Source organism: Heloderma suspectum, chromosome 1 (assembly GCF_057233095.1).
Source record: "Heloderma suspectum isolate Gila_16-S chromosome 1, 16-S_ref, whole genome shotgun sequence".
NCBI classification, from domain to species: Eukaryota; Metazoa; Chordata; class Lepidosauria; order Squamata; family Helodermatidae; genus Heloderma; species Heloderma suspectum.
In genome coordinates, this window is record NC_139458.1 from 53,952,080 (window position 1) to 53,975,371 (window position 23,292).

A 23,292-nucleotide genomic window follows, 5' to 3' on the forward strand; every position below is an offset into this window, starting at 1 on the left:
TTTGAAGTTTTTTACATTGCCAGGTGTCAGATTATGAAAGAGGGAGGACGATAGAGATGGTTTTAATTGGCCACAATCCAAAGAGCTTCTTTAGGTGCACCAGAGACTTGTCTACCCAGAGGGACTTTGATTTAATTCCATGTCATATTGCGAACTGCTACTAATGAAATTCCTCCCAAATCTGAAAACTGATGTGGCATGCAGTGTGAGGGTTTGACTGTTGGGGGGAAAGCTCCAAACTCTTCTGGACATGCATTTCTCTGGATTTGTCTTATAATGGTTCATGTCTGATGTTTAGACTTCTGTCTCCTTACAGCTGGGATAAATACTTGAAAAAGTTTCAAGTATTTATACTTAAAACTTCCTCTCTTGCTTGCAACTTGATCTGTGTAGGTGGAAATTTAAAAAAAATTGTTGTAAAATATAAACATCAGTTACGCAATTTAATTGGCATCCTTGAGTTCAGCAAATAAAGTTGTGTAAGCTTTTATAACTTTACAAAAGAAAACTTGAGCCAATAGTAGTGCCAATTTACCCACTGCTCCAAGGCAGCCTGGAATATCTTGTTGGTCCCCCACCCCTGCAGAGGTTAGGGGGACCAACAAGATATCATAGGTTAGGCGTATAGAATTACAGTGCCTTGTTTATTTACAGGAGTGGCTTTTTTGTCATTTTAAAACACATTTCTTTTACTTTTTCCTGTGAAATGGCAGCATTGCTTTTGCTTAAATTTGTAAGCAACTCACTCTGATGATGAATGCTGAGATGAAAGCTTTATTTAAATTTAAAAAGTGGTTGGCAAACTTGTAAGAACCTTAAAATACAGTCCCGTAATGAAAACAGGGCCACCTTTAGTTACTTTAAAGATAAGGCAGTATATAATTGTATTAAATGAAATAACATAAGATCATGCAAGCTCTTTTTAGCCTTAAATTAACAGTGTTAGTTAGTTAAGAGTACTTAATCCCTTTTGCTCACTCTTCTTGTCACATCAGAGAAATGTGTGCTTTCATTTCTGGTGGTGGTGTGTCTTTCATTAGATGATGCCTGATAGAGAGCAGCCATTTTGCTCCAATAACTGAATTGTGTATTTGTTGACTGCTCTTGTTGTAGAAAATATTACAACTTCTTCCAGAAAGAATTCATCAAAGATGGCAATTTCACAGTATTGGTATGTATTGGTAATACAGTAACCGTATTCGTACTTTTACTAATTAGTATTTTTAAAAATATTAGAAAAATGATAAAGTGAAATCTGTCTTATAAAGTGTAATCTACTGCCATTTCTAATGTTCTGTTGTGAGAGGGGGGATTCAGATACCACAGATTAAAGCAGGGGATGGCTATTTGATGGCCTGTAAACTGGACATGGCCTCAGAGTGACTTTGTGATCTTTGTAAACCCTACTATGCCAGGTCGGCTACTCAAAAAGGTAACATCATTTCTGAGCTTATAGCTGAAGAACATGCCGACCTGGCTTGTGTTACCAAAACCTGGTTGGATGAACAGGGAGGAGTCAGTCTCTCCCAAATGTGTCTGCCAGGATTTCTCATGCAGCACCAATCTCAACTAGACGGGCAGGGAGTGGGGGTGGCCATGGTCTACAGGGATTCGATCCCCCTGGTCAGATGCCCTATCCAACAGTCAGCCAGTTTTGAGTGTCTGTATCTGGTGTTGGCCCCTTCATGGATCACTGCCTTGTTGTGGCGAAGGGGCTTGCGTAACTCAGTGAAGCCATAAGCTATGCCGTGCAGGGCCACCCAAGACGGACAGGTCATGGCAGAGAGTTCTGACAAAATGTGGTCCACCGGAGAAGGAAATGGCAACCCACTCCAGTATTCTTGCCAAGAAAACCCCATGGAACATATCACAAGGCTAAAAGAGATGACGCCGGAAGATGAGCCCCTCAGGTCGGAAGGTGTCCAATATACTACTGGGGAAGAGCAGAGGGTATTTCCAAGGAGCGCCAGAAAGAGTGAAGCGGCTGGGCCAAACCCGAAAGGACACTCAGCTGTGGATGTGTCTGGTGGTGAAAAGAAAGTCCAATATTGTAAAGAACAATATTGTTTAGGAACCTGGAATGTCAGATCAATGAATCAAGGTAAGCTGGAGGTGGTCAAACATGAGATGGCAAGATTGAACATCGACATCTTGGGAATCAGTGAACTAAAATGGACAGGCATGGGCGAATTTAATTCAGGTGTCCATCATATCTACTACTGTGGGCAAGAATCCCTTAGAAGAAATGGAGTAGCACTTATAGTCAAAAAAAGGGTGGGAAAAGCAGTACTGGGGTACAATCTCAAAAACGATAGAATGATCTCAGTACGAATCCAAGGCAAACCATTCAACATCACAGTAATTCAAGTCTATGCCCCAACCACTGAGGCCGAAGAAGCTGAGGTTGATCGGTTCTATGAAGACCTCCAACACCTTCTAGAACTAACACCAAAAAAAGATGTCCTCTTCATCATAGGGGATTGGAATGCTAAAGTAGGAAGTCAAGAAATCACTGGGATAACAGGCAGGCATGGCCTTGGTGTACAAAATGAAGCAGGACAAAAGCTAATAGAGTTTTGCCAAGAGAACACGCTGATCATAGCAAACACTCTTTTCCAACAGCACAAGAGACGACTCTACACATGGACATCACCAGATGGTCAATATCGAAATCAGATTGATTATGTCCTTTGCAGCCAAAGATGGAGAAGCTCTATACAGTCAGTCAAAACAAGACCTGGAGCTGACTGTGGCTCAGATCATGAGCTTCTTGTTGCAAAATTTCAGCTGAAATTGAAGAACGTAGGGAAAACCACTAAACCATTCAGGTATGACCTAAATCATATCCCTGATGAATATACCGTGGAGGTGAGGAATAGATTTCAGGGATTAGACCTGATAGACAGAGTCCCTGAGGAACTATGGATGGAGGTCCGTAACATTGTCAGGAGGCAGCAACTCAATCCATCCCAAAGAAAAAGAAATGCAAGAAAGCCAAGTGGCTGTCTGATGAGGCTTTACAAGTAGCTGAGGAAAGAAGGGAAGCGAAAAGCAAGGGAGATAGGGGGAGATATATCCAACTGAATGCAGAGTTCCAGAGAATAGCAAGGAGAGACAAGAAGGCCTTCTTAAATGAACAATGCAAAGAAATCGAGGAAAACAACAGAATGGGAAAGACTAGAGATCTCTTCAAGAAAATTGGAGATCGCAAGGGAACGTTTTGTGCAAAGACGGGCATGATAAAGGACAAAGAAGGCAGGGACCTAACAAAAGCAGATGAGATTAAGAAGAGGTGGCAAGAATACACAGAAGAACTCTACAGGAAAGATTTGAATGTCCCTGATAGCCATGATAGTGCAGTCACTGAACTTGAGCCGGACATCCTCGAGAGTGAAGCCAAGTGGGCCTTAGGAAGCATTACTAACAACAAAGCTAGCGGAGATGACAGTCTTCCAGCTGAGCTATTTAAAATCCTAAAAGATGATGCTGTTAAAGTGCTGCATTCAATATGCCAACAAATCTGGAACACTCAACAGTGGCCACAAGACTGGAAAAGGTCAGTTTACATTCCAATTCCAAAGAAGGGCAATGCCAAAGAGTGTTCAAACTACCGCTCAATTGCGCTCATTTCACATGCCAGCAAGGTGATGCTCAAAATCCTACAAGCTAGGCTTCAGCAGTATGTGAACCGAGAACTACCGGAAGTACAAGCTGGGTTTCGAAGAGGCAGAGGAACTAGAGATCAAATTGCCAACGTTCGCTGGATCATGGAGAAAGCAAGAGAATTCCAGAAAAACGTCTATTTCTGCTTCATTGACTACGCTAAAGCCTTTGATTGTGTGGATCACAACAAACTGTGGCAAATTCTGAAAGTGATGGGAGTACCAGACCACCTTACCTGTCTCCTGAGAAACCTGTACGAGGGTCAAGAAGCAACAGTAAAAACCAGACATGGAACAACCGAGTGGTTCAAAATTGGGAAAGGAGTACGACAAGGCTGCATATTGTCACCCTGCTTATTTAACTTATATGCAGAGTACATCATGAGAAATGCCGGGTTGGATGAATCACAGGTCGGAATTAAGATTGCTGGGAGAATTATCAACAACCTCCGATATGCAGACGATGCCACCCTAATGGCAGAAAGCGAAGAGGATCTCAAGAGCCTCTTGTTGAGGGTGAAAGAGGAGAGTGCAAAAGCTGGTTTGAAACTCAACATTAAAAAAACGAAGATCATGGCATCTGGCCCCATCACTTCCTGGCATATAGAAGGGGAAGAAATGGAAGCAGTGACAGATTTTACTTTCTTGGGCTCCAAGATCACCGCAGACGGTGACTGTAGCCATGAAATTAAAAGACGCTTGCTCCTTGGGAGGAAAGCTGTGGCAAACCTAGACAGCAGAGTAAGAAGCAGAGACATCACCTTGCCAACAAAGGTCCGTCTAATCAAAGCTATGGTTTTCCCAGTAGTAATGTATGGCTGTGAGAGCTGGACTGTAAGGAAGGCTGAGCGCCGAAGAATTGATGCTTTCGAACTGTGGTGCTGGAGAAGACTCTTACGAGTCCCCTGGACTGCAAGGAGGTCAAATCAGTCCATCCTAAAGGAAATCAAGCCTGAGTGCTCATTGGAAGGACAGATACTGAAGCTGAAGCTCAAATATTTTGGCCACCTAATGCGAAGAGAAAACTCTCTGGAAAAGACCCTGATGCTGGGAAAGACTGAGGGCAAAAGGAGAAGGGGACAACAGAGGATGAGATGGCTAGATAGCATCACCGATGCAATGAATATGAACTTGAGCACACTCCGGGAGAGAGCGCAGGACAGGAAGGCCTGGCGTGCTATGGTCCATGGGGTAACAAAGAGTCGGACACGACTGAACGACTGAACAACCTGGTGTTGGGCACCCAAAACAGGAGAGGGATTCTGTTGGTCTACCGCCAACCTTGCTGCCAAACGGTATTCCTGCCAGAGCTGACTGAGGTGGTCTCAAGCGTGATGTTGAGGATCCCAATGCTTATGATCTTGGGGGACTTTAATATTCATTGTGAGGCTACTTTGTCAGGAGCGGCTCAAGATTTCATGGCCGCCATGTCAGCCATGGGCCTGTCTCAAATAATATCTTGTCTAACACATGAGGCAGGACACACTTTGGACCCGGTTTTCCATGCAGGATTGGGAGAAAATGATCTGCAGGTGTGGGAGCCAGTAGTGACTCCTTTGGCATGGACAGATCATTATCTGATCAATTTTGATCTTCAGGCCACCTGTAACCTCTACAGGGGTGGGGGACCAAATTTGATGGTCTGCCCCCGGAGAATGATGAATCCGGATGCATTTTTGAGGTCTCTTGGGGATTTTCCTGCAGGCTTAGCCGGTGGTCCTGCCAAGGTCCTGGTCACCGCTTGGAATGAGGAGATGACCCAGGCTATTGATATGATTGTTCCCAAACATCCTTGACCTAGTCGTAGAACCATGTCAGCTCCTCGGTATTCTGAGGAGCAGAGGATGATGAAACAACTGTGTTGGCAATTAGAGCGCAAATGGCGGAAGACTCGGAATGAATACAATCAAACACAGATAAGAATCCACTTGCGATCTTATTCTGTGGTGGTGATGGCGGCGAAGAAATCCTACTTCTCCGCCACCATTGCATCTGCTCAGTGTCGTCCAGCAGAGCTCTTTTGTGTGGTTAAAGGCCTCTTGGGCTTAGGCCTTGGAACATAAGAACTCAAACCCACAAAGGCCTGCTGTGAACAATTTGCCAGACACTTTGCAGATAAAATAGCTTGTATTTGTACTGACTTGGATGTCATTGATTTGACAGAGTCTGATATGGACGGGGCTGGTGCACCATCTAGTCATGTTATGGATACCTTTCGGCTTGTGCAACCTGAGGATGTGGACAAACTGCTTGAAGGACTGAGGCCTACTACTTGCCCTTTAGACCCTTGCCCATCCTGGCTTGTGAAATCTGCCAGAGCTGGGCTGGATATCTGGACCTCTGAGGTGGTAAATGCCTCCTTGCGGGACAGCGAGGTCCCCGCAGCTTTTAAGGAAGCTGTGGTGAGGGCCTTGCTGAAGAAACCAAATGTAGATCCTATGGTTCCAGATAATTACCACCCTGTGTCAAATTTGCCATTTTGGGGCAAAGTGCTGGAGAGTGTGGTGGCCTCACAACTCCAAGCTGTTTTGGATGAAACTGATTATTTAGATCCATTCCAATCAGATTTCAGGCCTGGTTATGGGATGGAAACAGCCTTGGTCACCCTGGTTGATGACTTACGCCAGGGAATGGAGGGGGGAGTGCAACCCTGTTGGTTCTTCTGGACCTCTCAGTGACTTTCGATACCACCAACCATGGTATCCTTCTGGATTGTTTATCTGGATTGGGCTTGGGAGTTTTTAAAGTGGTTCTGGTCCTTTCTGGAGGACCAGTTTCAGAAAGTGGTGCTGGTCGACTTTAGCTCCACCCCATGGCCATTAGCCTGTGGGGTGCTGCAAGGTTCTGTCTTGCCCCCCATGCTTTTTAACATCTACATGAAACCGCTGGGGGAAGTCATCAGGAGGTTGGGCTGAAATGTCATCAGTATGCTTATGATACTCAGCTCTCCCTCTCGTTTCCATCTGCACATCCCAGGGAGGCTGTGGAACTCTTGAACCAGTGTCTGGAGGCTGTTTTGGGATGGATGAGGGTGAACAAGCTCAAACTTAATCCAGACAAGATGGAGGTACTGTGGGTTGGGAAACTAACTACTTCAGATGGTGGTTTAGAACTGGTCTTAGATGGGGTTGCACTCCCCCTGAAAGACCAAATGTGCAGTCTGGGAGCCCTTCTGGACTGTGAGCTAACTGGGGAAGCCCAGGTGGTTGCAGTGTCCAGGAGTGCTTCTTACCAGCTTAGGCTGGTACGCCAACTGTGGCCTTTTCTGGAGAGCATGCACCTTGCCTCAGTTATCCACACACTAGTGATGTCCAGGCTGGACTACTGTAATGTGCTATATGTGGGGCTGACTTGGAAGACGGTTTGGAAACTTCAGCTTATGCAGAATGTGGCCTCCCGAGTATTGGTGGGGGTGAGGCGATTCGATCACATAATGCCTATACTGTGCCAGCTGCACTGCTTACCAGTGTGTTTACAAGCCCAGTTCAAAGGGCTGGTTTGTACCTTTAAAGCCTTAAACGGTTTGGGACTAAGTTACTTGAAGGACCGCCTTCACCCATATCAGCCTGCCTGCACTTTAAGATCAGAAAGAGAGGCCCTTCTCATGTGCCCACCTGTGAGAGCAGTCAGCTGGATGGTCACATGTGAGAGGGCCTTCTCTGCTGTAGCCCCCACACCTTTGGAACATGCTGCCATTGGAGGTCCGCCATGCTCCATCATTGCAGACTTTTTAGAAGGCCTTGAAAACATATTGTCTTACCTTGGTCTTCTCTTGATATGACTGCTATTGTTGCTGTTACTGCTGTTAACGTTGTTGCTGGTTTTATTGTTGGCTGTTATTATTGTTTGTATTGTTTTTATGTTTTTATCACTTTTAATATTTTAACTGTTCTTATGTATTTTATTGCTGCAAGCCGCCTTGGGGGGGCTTCTGCCCTGAAAGGCGGCCAAGAAATGTCATAAATAAATACATAAATAAATAAATACTAGACTTCGATTAGACTTTAATTTCAATAAAAAGTTTGAACACAATTTCAATTGTAAGGGGAAAACAATAACAAGTTCTAAGAATGAGAGAGATTTTGAACTTCAGCATTATATCTCTTTTGGATTCTGTATCTAATGCTGTGACTTGTTTGAGTGCTTGTGCTCCATGACAGTGATGAATCTGATCTGCTCGGGTGATCTGATCAGAGTAGGTGATCTTTTCTCACTTCTGGCATTGAGCCTGTTGCCAGAGGACATCAAGCTCACCAAGATTAATCTAGAGGTTGCCAAGGACTTGTTAAGAAGACTTTATCAAGTCCGACCGAGAACTCTCACACCTTGCATTGACCATGAAGCAAATATTGAATATTGAGAAATGTTGTGTGATTTTCTTTTCAGGTTTGATTTTAAAGAAATTACTTCACACGGGGAATTCGTTAAAGGTATGGCCAATAACCTTTAACATTCATATCATTAGGGGAATCATATTGTACTATTTAGAAATCTTATTCAAGTCTCATTGAATTGAATGGGATGAATCTTAAGTTGTTTAAACTCTGGAATCATACTGATGTTGAAATATTAAACTTTTCCCGTAAATTAATGTGACATTAAAACATTTTATCTCATTTTTAAAGATTCGTCGTGAAGGTGTACGTCTCTTCCTCTTATGGTTACAAGCACTTCAGAATAATTGTAGTAAAGAACAGCTGTGCATGTTTTCTTGTTTAATTCCTGGATTTCCACCGCCACAGTCTGAACATGGGCCTCAAACACTAGAAAATCTCATTAACCCTGTGATAAATGTTCAGGAAAGTAAGTATGTAATGGTCATAGTCATACACTGTTTTTGTGATTGCCAGCACAGTCCTAAGCATATTTACTCAGAAGTAGGTCCCTCTAAGTTTAACATTGAGATTAAGCGCTGTGCAGGTTCAGACCAAAGATCTATCTAATTCAACATTGTATTTGCACAGTAGTCAACCAGAGTCCTATTGGAAGCTTACAAGTAGGACATGAGCACAGTTAGAGCACCCTCCTGCTCATGTTCCCCAGCAACTGATTTTGGAGGTAATATATAGAGTTCATGATGGCTCAAAGAGGGCTCATTGAACTTTATGGCAATAGTTCCATGTGCATTGTTGTGAGAGAATGGAATCTACCCTGAATATTGTAGTGATTCGTAGTGGTTTATAATTGAGCACAATATAAAAATTGGTTCATTTACTTGGAATCAAGGTTCCTTTAATATTCTTCTCTGCATAATTTGGGGTTCCCTGAGTGAGCAAAAGCAGCCTCAAAGTAAAGATAGCTATGTGGTTATGCCTATAAGCTGAGAATAATAGTGCCTATTAGCTTTCATAATGAAACATGCCAAACTTGACAACTTGAATGTTTATCATTTGTACAGCACAAGTGACCGTAGAAGAAATTACTCCACTTGTCCAGCCACAATCAGGAGATAAAGGACAAGATGATCTAACAAGCTATTTTTTAGAAGCTCTTTTGAAATATATAGTAATTCAGGTATGTCGTCTTGTTTTCATTTTCTTGTATAAATGATTTTCTAACTAATATATAATTTTACTATTTTTGACTGCATGAGTTCCACGCCAGTAAAATTTCTTTCTCTTGCCAAAAATGGCCATCCGTTTAAAGCAATTTTAATAGTCTAATTGCATAAAATATTGCTTTACATTTAGTACATATGTATACCTTAGTTTGTTGTTGTTGTTGTTGTTCAGTCGTTAAGTCATGTCCAACTCTTCGTGACCCCATGGACCATAGCACGCCAGGCCTTCCTGTCCCCCGCTCTCTCCCGGATCATGCTCAAGTTCATATTCATTGCATCAGTGATGCTATCTAGCCATCTCATCCTCTGCCGTCCCCTTCTCCTTTTGTCTTCAGTCTTTCCCAGCATCGGGACCTTTACAGTAAAAATATTATGTTCATTTAGGAATTTTTTATATTTATTTAGGAACTCAATATCTTACTTCCCTCCACTATAATTCTTTTATATGTTTGCCTTCTGTAGCAGAAATTTTGCAAAATTGAAAATTGTGCAGTTTGTATTTTGTCAAATTTGACCAAGACCCTCTCCCCAAATACTTGAATGTGGTGAAAACCTGTTTTTAAGTTTCCTTAAATTCGATAGAGAGATCTCTGATTTTGTGGAACTCTGAAACCTTCACTGAATTCAGGTTTACTTAAGTGAATATGACCTCTTAGAGAGCAATCATATGGGAGAGGTACAGGGAGGAATAGAGGTGGAGGAATTCCCTTTTCCAGTGTCCTGTCGGCTCATACCAGTAGGCTGGAGAGGCATGGCTTTTCCCCCTTTACTATTTGGCCATATCAAGCCATTTATTTTCTTTTTGTTTTACTTTCTCTTTTACATTGACCCAGTTCTTACGATCACCACTACCCACCATGGCTTGTTTAAGCAATTGTGGGTTGTGGCATGTGCCAGGCATTTTTTGAATATTCAAGCCACAGTTTGTCATGTCATCCAAACCTGGGCAGCAGGGGGTGTATGAGGGTTAAACAATCCTTCCGTAACCCTAGAATAGGCCATGGGTTATGCGAGGGTTGTTTAATCCTTGCATAACCCCTGCCACCTGGGTTCGGACAACACGACAAGCTGTGGCTTCAAAATGGCTGCCCATACACACCAAGAAGCACCACAGCCCACTGTGGATTAAGTCACGGTGGGCTGTTTGATTGTCTGAATCAGCCCAGTCTCTTTTATGATGATTCCCATGGGAGTGAAATGAATTAAGCCATTTCCGAGGCTGGTATAGTTCTTCCCCCATTCCACAAGCATTTCGACAGCATGAGGGGGCTTTGGGTCCTGTGGATCCACAGCCTGTCCTGGCACACATCCTTTTTGTATTCTCCAGTGTCAGAGCTCCGCTGTTGGAGAACTACCAGCTGCACACCTTTGAGCAGGTTTGCAAGGTCAGGCTTCCCTCCCTGAGGACAGTCATATCTCTCCACCGTTGGATGGGGAGAGCCAAAAAATTGTAGGGTTCCTGTGTTACACCTTAGTTTCAGGTTTGATAAAAATTAGGTAGTGTTGCAGAACTGGAAGAGAAGGCACGTGCACACTTGTTTCCCGCAAAATCATATTGTCTATTTGCCAGATTTAGTCTCCTTGTTTGTCTCTTCTTCTTCTTCTTCTTCTTCTTCTTCTTCTTCTTCTTCTTCTTCTTCTTCATTACATTTCTATACCACCCAATAACTGAAGCTCTCTGGGCAGTTTACAAACATTAAAACATTAAAAATACAATATACAGAGATTAAAAACCATTTACATAAAAAAAACACATGAACAGACAATATACACAAAAGAAACATACATCTAAAACAACTTCAAACAAACAATCTCAAAAGCAAACAACCATAACCATAACGCATTCCAGGATCAATTAAAACTTATCATATGTTGCCGAATGCCTGGGAGAAGAGAAAGGTCTTAACCTGGTGCCGAAAAGATATTGTTGAATTTGGGTGCCCCCACTGAAAAGGCCCTCTCCCTTGTCGCTGTCTTCCAAGCTTCCCTCGGTGTAGGCAGCCAGAGGAGGGCCTTAGATGTTGAGTGTAGTATACGGGTAGGTTCATGTTGGGAGAGGCGCTTCATCAGGTATTGTGGTCCCAAGCATTGTAAGGCTTTATAGGTTAAAACCAGCACCTTGAGTCGGGCTTGGAAACATAGAGGCAGCTAGTGCAAGCGGGCCAGAGTCGGTATTATATGTTCGAACCTTCTGGTCCCTGTTATCAGTCTGGCCGCCACATTTTGCATGAGCTGCAGCTTCTGAACCGTCTTCAAAGGTAGCCCCACATAGAGTGCATTGCAGTACTCTAACTTGAAGGTTACCAGAGCATAGACAACTGAAGCCATGTTATCCTTGTCCAGATAGAGGTGTAGCTGGGCCACCAACCAAAGTTGGTAGAAGACACTCCATGCCACTGAGGCCACCTGAGCCTCAAGTGACAAAGATGGCTCAAGGAGAACCCCCAAGCTATGAACCTGCTCCTTCAGGGGGAGTGCAATCCCATCCAGAACAGGTTGAACACCCTTCATCCAGTCAGAAGAACCACCCACTAACAGCATCACAGTCTTGTCTGGATTGAGTTTCAGTTTATTAGCTCTCATCCAGTCCATTGTTGCAGGCAGGCACCGATGTCTAGAAGATATAATTTATGTATATCTTAGACCTTTTACATAAATACGAAACAAACAGTATATGTTGCATTGTGTCAAAGGTACTTTTAAAAAATGTTATCCAGTCTTAAGACCTTTGGTTTTGTGTTAACTATAGAGTAACCACTAGATTCAGGCATTCTGATGTGCATTAAATGTCTCTCCCAACATTTTCCTCGGAGATTATGAATGCCTCTGTTCCATCCTGCATACAAAACAGAGTCATGCCAAGAAACAAATACCGTATCTTGTGTGTTGATGATCCTGAGGTTGAACAGTAATTAAATTATAATTACTACACTATTTCTGCTCTGTTTAAAATAGGAACACATTAAACTACACAGAGAAAGATGGAGAATGTGTCAATAAAAGAGAACAAATATTTTTATTAATGGTATCTCAAATATCTTATATGTTTGGTCTCTAGTGCTGTATCTATTTGCCTCTGAAATAAACATAAATAATCCAAAATTCATATTGCAGGTCAAAAGTCTGGAATGGAAGAATAAAGAAAACCAAGAAAAGGGATTTTCATTCTTATTTTCGCATTTTAAGAAATATTATTTGCCTCATATTTTTCCAAACATGTGTAAGGAGAGCAGCTTGTATAACCCTGTACTTGGTAAGCATTATTTAAATATCTGTTTGTATCATTTTCCATTTTGTAATATAATGTATGACACAGTGACATAGTATTTTGCTTTCTTGTCTGCTTCTGAATGGCAGGTCTTTTGTATTGGTAGTACTGCAGACAGCTTATACTAAGTATAGCCATCTGCAACCCTATCCTATCCCTTTGTTATGGGAGGGAATGAGATTATTTTTTTAGTCTGAGGACAGTCTTGCTAGAGGTAAGAAATTTTAAAGAAATCATTTGTGGAGGACATGCATAAAGGCACTGCAGAAGAGTGAGCAGGTAGCTTCTATAAACAAAACCAAAAAAATGAAGCAGAGTTTTATTTTTTCCCTTACAGTATGGAAAATAACTTGTGGCAGCTTATATCACAGGTCTGACATACTCAATTAACAGTGCAGTCCTGTGCATGTCTACTCAGAAGTAAGCCACATTATGTTCAGTGGGACTTACTCCCCAGTAAGTGTGCATAGGATTGCAGTGTAAATTTATCTTTCTGTAATATGCATCACCCCTGTCAAACAATTTGAGGTAAATTCTGCTCTGTATTAGCACTGTTGTTACTGGCTTTTAGTATGTATTTGTTTCATTGCAAAAGATACCGCATTTCAGTAACGTCCAGTGTAATCCATATCTAGAGCCAGTGTGGTATAGTGGCTAGAGGGCTGGATTGGGAGTCAGGAGATCCGGGTTCTAGTGTCCACTCAGCCATGGAAGCTTACTGGGTGACTTTGAGCCAGTCACAGACTCTCAGCGCAACCTAACTTGTGAGGCTAAATGGAAAGGGGGAGGATTATGTACGCTGCCTTGGATTCCTTAAGGAGGAAAAACGGCGGAATATAAATGAAATAAATAAATAAATAGTTGTGTTGTGCTTAACTCTTTTAATAAAAAAAGTTATAATAAAATGCAATTCAAATTGCTAGCATTTAGTTATCCTATAAATTTCAAGTAAACTTGTAAACAAGCTTTTCAATTGTAAACTGTAGATTGTTGTGCTTAGTGAGAGAATAATAGTTTGATTATTACTGAGAAATTGCCCCCATCTCAAATCAGGGAATAAAAAGGTTCTGCATTTTTAGTGATATTTAAACATCCAGCAATTCAAAATGGGTCCTTGGGGTTTGATCTGATACCTGTTTTCATCTTATTATATAGACATTGTTTTCTTCCCTACAGAGATACCACAGATGAGACCAAAGCCACATTATGTAATGATAAAAAAAGATGCTGAAACCAATGAAGCAATATATTGCACAAAGGAACCTTTCCTTAAAGCTCGTGTTATTGTCATCCGATGGTTGGTGTCTTTCTGGCTTGAGCCAAAACCTCACACAGGACCTCAGATTCCTGGAATGGAAGGTGAAATCGTGCCAAAGAATATTCAGGTAGAATCAAAAAGATGTTATGGGTGGGACTGAGAAGGGAAGAGGCGGTTCCTCCTGCTTTATTTCATTTTTATCTCACTGTTCTTCCAAGGAGCTCTGGTTGGTGTGATCTGGGTGGTCTTCGCTGTGATTCTCACAGCACTCCTGTGAGGTAGATCTTGGCCAGGGCAGTATGGGCAACATCCAGAGGTCTGGGGGCCATTTCCACCCCCTGGATCCCCCATCATGGGCTGCACTCCATGGGGCAGCCCCTCAAAAAAATGCCAAAATTGCTGGTTTGCCACCAAAATTTGGTGGCAAAACACTACAGAGCACTACATTGTTTTCAAGCTAAATTTAACCCTCTTGGCACTTTGCAGCAGCTACAGATGTCATTCCCCACCCTTTTTTTAGAAGCGGGGGTGTTGTCGCCTACCCCGACCTAGCTGAGTGACTGGCCCAAGGTCACCCAGTGAGCTATGTGACTGAGCAGGTATTAGGTCTCTCCACTTAAAGTCCAGCATTCTATCCCATGCTATTTGGCACATCATCAGCCTTCCAGCTACTTTGTCAGATGTCCACAAATACATTTGCCAAGGTAAGTGTCCCTCTAGTGAATCCCACCCCCCTCTTGAGAGCATGATGAGTTTATCTTTCCCTTGACCTTGGAGTTGGAGAGGAGGGCCGGGGATTTGTTCCAACAGTTGTACTGTGCTTCAGAGGTAACTACAAAGAGGAGCCTCTGCCCTCTTTCTCACCTTGAAGCTAGGGAAGGAGGGAGAGAGGGAGGGAGCAGAATCCTTCCTGACCTTGTGCTGTGTTCCAGCACAAGGCAAATTCAGCATAACATCAGAGACAAGAACTCTTCTCCAAGTTGGGGAATGAGCAGGGTTGTGGTGACAACAATCTTTTTTATTTCATTTATATATGAATATATATAATATATATCATTTTCCCCTTGGAACTACCAAGACCAGCCAGAATTTGTGGAGTTCAGCATAAGTGAAGTGAAAGTGAAGCTTCTGCAACTCAGAACACAGGTTTTCTTATAACAAATGTTCAGGATGAGAGTTTCATTGTTGGAGGGAGAGCCACCCAATTCTGCCCTGTTGGAAGCACAGAATGCCACTTTGGAGGCAGTAATGATAATCATAGCATTTATATAGCTCTTTAGAGTCTTCAGAGCGCTTCAGTACCATTATCTCGGTAAACCTTACAGGGTTGTTACAGTGTAGGTCAGTATTTATTTTCCTCATGTTCCAGATGTTGTGCTAGGGGTAGGGGGGTGCTGATGTTGAGCGAACAGTGACTTGCTTAAGGCCCCCTCATGAATTCATGCTTGAAGTGAGATTTGAAATGGAAACTTTCTGACTCACACCTCATACATTTAGCCTCCACTTTACACTTGGTGTTTGAGGGATGTAAGCTTCTTAGTTCACACTCTAGCCCAGGGGTGCAGAACTTCAGGCTTGGGGACCAAATCTGGGCAACCTGAGGCCCCGGTCCAGCCCCCAGGGTTCCACAGATGACCATGCCCCCTTTCGCCCTGAATGCTGATCATTTGGTAGTTTCCTGGCTTTTGTAAATTTTTCCCCATTCTAAAAAGCTGAAGTGCCTCTCCTAGGGCTTTGTTACTGTCAGGAAAAGTTTTAAGCTAAAATATGGTGGTATTTTTGGTATTTTGCCCCCACGGCTTTCCCTTCAGCCCCACACACCAGTGGAATGCAGCCCCCAAGAGCTTCTTCACAATGGAATTTGGTCCTCAGGCAGAAGGGGGTTTAATACCCTTGCTCTAGTCTCTGCACCATACTACATCTACTCTCTGCAGTGTACTATTTGCATTGTCACAGTAAAAGCTAACCAGCTTGCATATTTGTCTCTTCATTTCTGGTTCCAGAGAGCAGCTGCTAGCCTGGCATCTAGAGAAGACAACAAAAACGACAGTACTGATAGACCTGATAGAAATACAGAGCCAGAACAGTCTCATTCTAACACAAGCACACTAACTGAAAGAGAACCTAGTTCCTCCAGTCTTTGCAGTATTGATGAAGAACATCTCACAGATATAGAAATAGTCCGCAAAGTTTTTTGTTCTAAAAGAAGTAATGTTAACTTTCTTACAGAAATCTTTCGTCAGGTAAATAATTTCTCTATTTCTGAAAAAAAATATTTTTGTTTGGGTGAACATGTTTTTTAAAATTTTCAACATTTGCTTCATCCTATGCATACTGTACACGTAATTGATTCCACTGTACTCGAAGTTAATATGTAGGTCAGAGGCAAAATCGTAGGTTTCAATAATCTGTATGGTAATGTTCTAAGAGATTTGGTGGTGACTGCCATTCATGGTAGTGATGAATCCTCAGGCTTCCGTTGGCTGAACTGATGTGATATTATGAAATCTCCATGAATATTTTGTCTGATGATTATAACTGTCAGTCTTGGAAAGTATTACAAGCTTCATAAATTGAAGTGAAGCAGCTGAGGAGAAAATCCTCACAACAGGAGTAAACAGCCTGGTAAAACTGAGTGTTCTATGCAACCCCTCCCAAACCACGCTAGAAACCGCCTGTTCAGGCAGCCTGGAGCGCTGAATGGAGTACTCCTGGCAGAGGGTGTGGGACACACTGCAACAGTTTAAAGCCCCCGCTTTTCTCTTGATTATAAAAGTAATTTTCAAAATTGATTTTGATCTATAGAGATTTCAGTGTACATGCAACAACATGCTGAATTACAGTCCTTAGGATGTTGAGGTCTAAGGTGCAAATAACGTCCTCAGTTAGGCTACTAGTCAGTTTTAGAATGTCCCTTATAATGCTTATATCAGGGTTGTATCTGAGCTCATAGAGTCCCAAAGCAGCTCTGATTCTGAAGAGGAGAGACAACTCGTGAGGGAGGAACTCTCTCAGACTTCAGAGGCACAGCTGGAGGGGGAGCCCCCCCCTCTCACATCCTTGGGAGTGACAGCGAACCAGGCGTGGAAAGTGAGGGACAGCCTGAACTTTTAGACGCGAGGCGCAGATGCAGGCACAAGCAAGAGATCGCAGGGACCAAGCTTCAGCACTCAGCCTGATTGGCGTGACTTCAACAGCTGCACCCAGAAGCATCACGGGAGAGGGGGAGATCTTCCCCTCCCACCCCTTAAGTTCAGAGAATTGCCGCACTGACGTACTAACTCTTAGAACCCCTAGATGGCTGTTCTTTTGTAGTTTCTCTGAGTCTCAAGCAATTAGCATCTGTATGCCTCATTAGGATAAATGGAATTAAAGCCTTGGAAAGCAGCCCTTTTGTCTGAATGTTGATTTTGGCTATTGGAGTATTCAGTAGGCAACAGGGGAACCTTGACAGCTTATAACCAGCTCTTCAGTTTGATTTAGTTTATTTATATGCCACTTTTTCACAGTAAACTGTGCCAAAAAAGGCTCACAATAAATATTAACATTAGCTGTGCAAATAAGTCCATAAAAGATACTAGCCAACAAAAATGTTTGGTATGGGCAAGTAGACTAACAATTTAAGTTATCTGAGTCACATCAATACACTAGAAAAATGGAATCCAGGCTCATCCAGTTAAAGCAGACCTTTCCCCAAGGTCAGCTCCAGGTTATTGTGGACCCCATCTCTTAGTATCAATCCTTCTTAACCACGCCCTTTGCCCCACCCCATCCACCTTTAGCCACACACATCAAAGTAAAATGAGCCAATATTACTTAAGTATAATTTATTTGAGGTTAGCTGTAGAGATCAGATTTTGTTAACTTCTGTTGAGCGACTGATGTGTTGGATAGCTGCTCTCAGAATATATCCTTTTGTAGAATAGATTCCCTTTTCCCACTGGATGTGTGTGTGTGTGTGTGTATATTCCAGATCTTTAGTGTGTGCTTCATATGCCTGGTGAAGTAGGGTCTTGTTTTTGAAGCCCCTTACCACCATAACCTTAGTCTTTAAGCTGCCACCACACTATTTATCATTTTTGATACAATCAGTATGGTTGCTCTTCGAGAAAGCAAGTTAAGGTAACTCCTTAGCATCACTTCACTGTAGATGCACATGCATACATACCAGAAACATAACATTTTATTAAAAGGGATCCAGAAAGATAAACATGCATTCTTTTTACCAAATGATCCAAGGGAAAATAAGGAAACCCATGCCAGTACACTTTTGGCAGACAAAGAAAATATCTCTCTGCCATTGTGCTATGCCCCTCCGTGGTCCCCATCTGTCATTGAAAGCACTGCAGTAGCAACAGCAGAGGAACATTGGGGAATCTCTTAGCCTACAGCCTAGTGTGCACATCAGTTGCACACCCATTTGTGTGTGTTAGCAGAGCAAAGGTTCTGGCACTCTCCAGTCAGCAGTGATCCTTTTGCCAATCTGTGGGCTCCAGAAAATGTCCCATCTTATCCACTGCAGCTTCTGGGCATAAACTTCTCTATCTTGCTCATCCAGAGACTCCCTGTCACAGGCAAGTAGCAACTGCCTATTTAGGAGACTTTAAAAAAACTTCTTAAAAAATGGCTCTCCTTATAACATATAGATGTATGTACTGAATCATTTGCGTTACATGTAACTTGAACTTCAGATATTGCAAATAAGTATTTTGCAGGTAACTAGGCGCAGGTTTATGTACAAGTGTCAAAAATCTTGACAGCTTTCAGTTAAGCTCACCTGACTAATTTGTTTGCTCTGGTTACATTGCTCCAAGATTCCTAGCAGCCCCTACAAAAGGAAGCAGTAAGGACCAGCTGGCAGACTGAGTAACAGTCCATGTTTGGAACTCATGTTCTGTACTCCTGAACCCACATGTTTTTGTGTTTTGTGTTGCTTTTTTTGCCCTTTGCTGTACCTTCAGAAGCAGATTGGATGGTCCTATATTCTTTCCAACCTGAATTTGTTTTCAATAGTTCCCTTAGAAAGAAAGTATAATTGGTTGGGTAGCTTTTTAAGTCAATCATCTCAAGATAAAATGCATGAAACCTGTAACTGTAGCAGGAAGCACTGTGTTCCATAATAAATGTCATGAGCCTTTTTTTCCCTACTAGGCATTTTTACTGCCGATATGTGAAGCAGCAGCCATGAGGAAAGTGGTAAAAGTATACCAGGAGTGGATACAACAAGAGGAGAAACCCTTATTTATGAAAGAACCAGAAGAAATTGTGTCATCTTCAAACATAGACTGTGATGAAAACATTGTAGAACATAATTCAACAGAGAAGGGAAAAGAAAGGGATGAGGTAAAAAATATTGGAATTCCTTCAAGTTAATTAATTTGGTTTCTTTTTTTCCAAGTACCAAGTATCTTTAGCCATATAGCAGCATTTTCTTTCATTGTATATGTTGGGAAAATGAAACAAAGGATACTGAAATGTATGTTTAAAACTATCAAATTTGAACTGCACTTGATTTTCCTTAAAGATGCTAGGATATATCAAAGGAAATTCCACCAAGCACTTTTTGGTTATGACTTTCTAAACAGATATTGCTTTTAATGTTTATCTGAATTAAATGTACTTTTACCTTCTTACACATGCTGGGAATCAAGCTGTACCACTGTTACCAACCAAAGTGTTGTTTTAAGTCATGGTGTCTATAGGCATTCTTCATCTGTAAAGCATAGCCCACTGGCACTTAGGCAGAGTGAAAACTTCTGCTGACTCCAAAGGAGTTCGTGCCTAGAATGGCCCTGCCCAATGCCTTGGAAGCAGGGTTTCAAATACTTTCAGCTGTCAGTCTCATTCCATTTGTTTCAATTTTAGTTTCATTTTATTTCAGCAGGCCAGGCAAATTCTTCCTCTCTCCTCAGTCACCTTATTTAGGGTGTCCATTGGAAGACTGGAGGGGGAGGCAAGGAAGAGGCAGTGGTACCTCCTGCTGCTACAGAGCATTGGTGGTCCATCAGCCCACCTGTGACACTCCCCAGTGCCAAGATAATGGAAAGAGGCACACAGAGAAAAATAGCTCAAGAAGGCTTGAGGAGTTCATCCCCTACTTCATCCTCTGTTGAGAGGACAGACTTTCCTCCATATGTATATAGGCCAAAGTGTGTTTTCAGGTTGGTGGGAACAAGAATGGTAGCAAAATCAGGTCAGGTTGCAGTAAAGGTCACCAGACCTCCAAGCTATAGGCAGCCCACTTGCCAATAGGAGTTGGCTTCTGCAACCAAACAAAAGGTGGTGAGTAACCAAAACTTCAAGCCCATTGAGGTTTACTTACCCCTACCAGTCCTAAGGGGAACGGAGGCCCTCCCAAGTTGTTGAGTCAAAAGATTAGTAGAGAAGGATTCCAGGCTTCAAAGATCAAGTGTGGAGGCCGAGCAGTGCTGATTGAGATGTCACGTGCCTAGACTGACAAATGAAAATATATGGCATGACATGGAAGGTCTATCTGTCATAGTACAGTAAGTAAAGAAAGGCTCTGGGGAAGAGGGTGTGTGATATACACAGGATCTTGAAAATCTTGAAGATGGGTAGAACAAAGCATAGTAAGCAGAGTGGTGGCAGCCCTAAATAGCATTTGCGGAAGTAAAGAGAGTAATTTGTCTTCCTCCAGATTTGTAGATTCCTGAGGTAAAAAGCATTTCTTAGTCTACTGGTGGTGCATTGGTTCCCTATGTGGGACTTCAGTCAGGTCTTAATAATGTTGGGGGGTGTAGAAACCTTTTGAGCCTTTTGCATGAGTGCTCCAAGCCATCAATTTGGTCAAGAGATAGTACCGTCAGTCTATGTGGTGCTTTACAGAATAACATAAACAAGTCTATGCCCTGAGGAATGTACTGTCTAAATTTAGCAATGGGAGTGGGATGGGGGGCATTGAGACGTGGAAGGAAGGAAGGGATAAATATGACAATTCAGAATAAATATGAGATAATAGATATGAGATAATAGATATGTACAGTTTACATGTACATGTTGAGATGGAGATGAACACTAAGGGGTAAGGAACTGAGCAGAGATGTTAATACATATCTGTGCCTTTTCAAAATGATGGGCATCCTTAGGCCCAAACCTTTTGTCTATGCATAACCTTAACCCCATGGTACATAGATTTCAGAAGCTGGTGCTGCCTTCCTTTTATCCAGGACCTATCATGTGGAGAAAATTGGGCTCTTTTATTCTATTTAGATATGATTGGCCATGAGACTGTTAGAAGCTCTCATCACATTTAAGCAGCTATATATAAATATATATGAAAAAGAGAGAAACTCTAGATGGGTCAGATAATGCATAGTGTTGGTGTGATCAAGCTTTATGGAAAACACACAACAATAAATAACAATTCACTGTTGAAGAGGGATGGTGGCCACAGCAAAGTGCTGAGGGAGTATTCTCCTAGAAGAAACAACAGATAGTCTTGTGGTACCTTAAAGACTTAACAGATCTATTATGGCATGAACTTTTGTGGACTACAGCCCACTTCATCGGATGCATGGGATGTTAGTTACAGGTATATATATATACACATGGTGTGGGGTAGGGTGGATTATAAACAGTAGGGTATGAGGGAAATGAAATACAGGAAGTACAGACAGTGATAATTACATAATAATAGTGACCATTCACAAAACTGTTGGTGCTTACACCGACATCCTGGCATGGCTGCAACAGACCAACACAGCTCTCTGAAAATTCCCCTAGAAGAGATCTGTAGAATAGCCATGCCAGTGCTTTCATTAAAAGCTGATTCAAGAGTTAAGGGGCTTCTGCTCTTCTTAATGCACATCTAGGAGGACAGAATGCTCCTCCCATTGAAGTCAGAGGAGGTTTTGGCTCTGCCTTATAATAAGGGACAATATTTTCCAAAGGATGGACAATGCCATGCCTTTAAAAAACACAACAACAGGAATTGGGAGTAAGGATTCCTATTTTTGGCTCTGATCAAAGAGAGAGAATGCAGTGGGGACTGTATATATGTAGCCTTTTTAAAAGGAAAAGAAAGTTTAAATCTCACTAGTCACTTCTTTGGCAGGAAAGGGGGAAGACAGGGCAGCTTCCTGCTTTCCCTCCAGGTAGTTGATCATTGGTATTTTTGCTTTGTTTAAAGGGCTATACACACTCACCAGAGCTTTAGGATTGGGGATAGGAACCTCACTTGTATCTCCCATTTGCACATTTCATGCCCATCAAGCTAGTGAATGTGTGAGACTTAAACCATATCTATGAAAATTTGGAAGGCATTAATCCCTCATGTATGTTTTAGGAAAATATGGGTAATTCTGGTCCTGCTCGAAATTCCAGTTGGACAAGAAATGGTTGTTATCAAGAGGTTTCCCGTAAAATATCTGACTTGGATGTCTTAGAACAAGGTATACGAGCTGGAGTACAGGCAGTACTGCAGGTAAGGGATATCTTTTCCTTTCATTTTGCTGTCTCACATTGAACATTTTCCCAATATTCTTGCTTTTGCATGTCCTATATATTTGCTTAATTTTTTTCTGAATATAAGTGGACATACTTTGCAGTAATACTAATATAATGTTTCTGGTTTTGGTTGAGTTAGCTTACTGAGTCAATAGGACACTAGTTACCGTTTCTAATTTTTCTTAACTGAAAATCTTCCATCTGTAGCTTTTTAGAAATGTTTCCGAATAGCATTGTGTTTTACAGGATGTCACCAGAGAATCCAAAATAGGTTAAGACCTATGTAAAAAGCTGATGTGACGCTCTTCTTCAAATATCACCTGGGATCCAAAAAACGTGATCTATCATGTAAAGGGGCTTTCCAAGCACTTCTTATGGCAGAAGCCCCTTGCACTTTCTGATAAACCACTTCCAGAGATTGGGGACCCTTCACCACATTCACTACCCTCAAACAGCATGCCATGAGGTGCAGGAGGCTGCTATCAGAAAGGAAAACTGGCAGACTCCTGTGGATTTGCAGACATGCTGTGTTCATGCACACATACTTTGGATTCTAGTTATTATCTGTAAATGGACAGGGCATTAGTGAGATTAGGTGCAGGCAAGGGGAAAACAGTAAATTATCAATATGTTGGATGATATGAAATAAAATTAGGAAAAATTAACCAAGGTGATAATCCAAAGAAGTAACCAACCAACCCCAACAGTCTCAAATAGCCTTCTGGAAGAGGCTAACTTGAGGCAGAGGTCCCCTCTTCCAGTAGAAAGGAGCTTCACTGACAGGGGGAAGTCCACCCTCGAGGCCATTTATAAGTGTTGAGGGTGTAAATCTACCACCAAAGGTATTCCTGCTGGCAGCAGGCTTAGAGATGGGGTATTCCAGGCAGCAAGGCAGGTTGTTCGGGGCCATCTTTGCATTTGCTGGCACAGCTAATTAGCTGATCCCTCCCCATTGATTTCAGTAGAAGATATTTTAAAAATTGTCCAGGCTGAAAAGCCTAGCAATGATACCTCCGTCACTTGTCAGCATGAGGATCTGCCACTTTGCTCCCCTCCCTGCCTAGAATTGCTCTCTAAG

General features: G+C 42.2%; 1 protein-coding gene and 1 long non-coding RNA gene across 10 annotated transcripts in view; one reads left to right on the forward strand and one right to left on the reverse strand.

The window, feature by feature from the left end:
* RALGAPA1 (Ral GTPase activating protein catalytic subunit alpha 1) overlaps window positions 1-23,292 on the forward strand; it is a 201,988-nt gene that overhangs the window by 29,641 nt on the left and 149,055 nt on the right. For all 9 annotated transcript variants that reach the window (XR_014789084.1, XM_084843464.1, XM_084843455.1 and 6 more), the window contains exons 6-14: window positions 1,114-1,171; window positions 8,049-8,092; window positions 8,288-8,465; window positions 9,061-9,176; window positions 12,337-12,475; window positions 13,667-13,875; window positions 15,752-15,991; window positions 18,900-19,091; window positions 22,054-22,191. Coding sequence is in view for 8 of the 9 variants with exons in the window: in XM_084843464.1 (XP_084699590.1) it covers window positions 1,114-1,171; window positions 8,049-8,092; window positions 8,288-8,465; window positions 9,061-9,176; window positions 12,337-12,475; window positions 13,667-13,875; window positions 15,752-15,991; window positions 18,900-19,091; window positions 22,054-22,191 (1,314 nt within the window). In the remaining variant the exon portion in view is untranslated. The remainder of the gene's footprint in view (window positions 1-1,113; window positions 1,172-8,048; window positions 8,093-8,287; window positions 8,466-9,060; window positions 9,177-12,336; window positions 12,476-13,666; window positions 13,876-15,751; window positions 15,992-18,899; window positions 19,092-22,053; window positions 22,192-23,292) is intronic.
* LOC146357247 (uncharacterized) lies at window positions 75-19,598 on the reverse strand. The gene is made up of 3 exons (XR_014789094.1): window positions 19,375-19,598; window positions 9,366-9,576; window positions 75-385 (listed from the first exon to the last, which is right to left on the reverse strand). It is a non-coding gene; the product is annotated as an uncharacterized LOC146357247 (long non-coding RNA).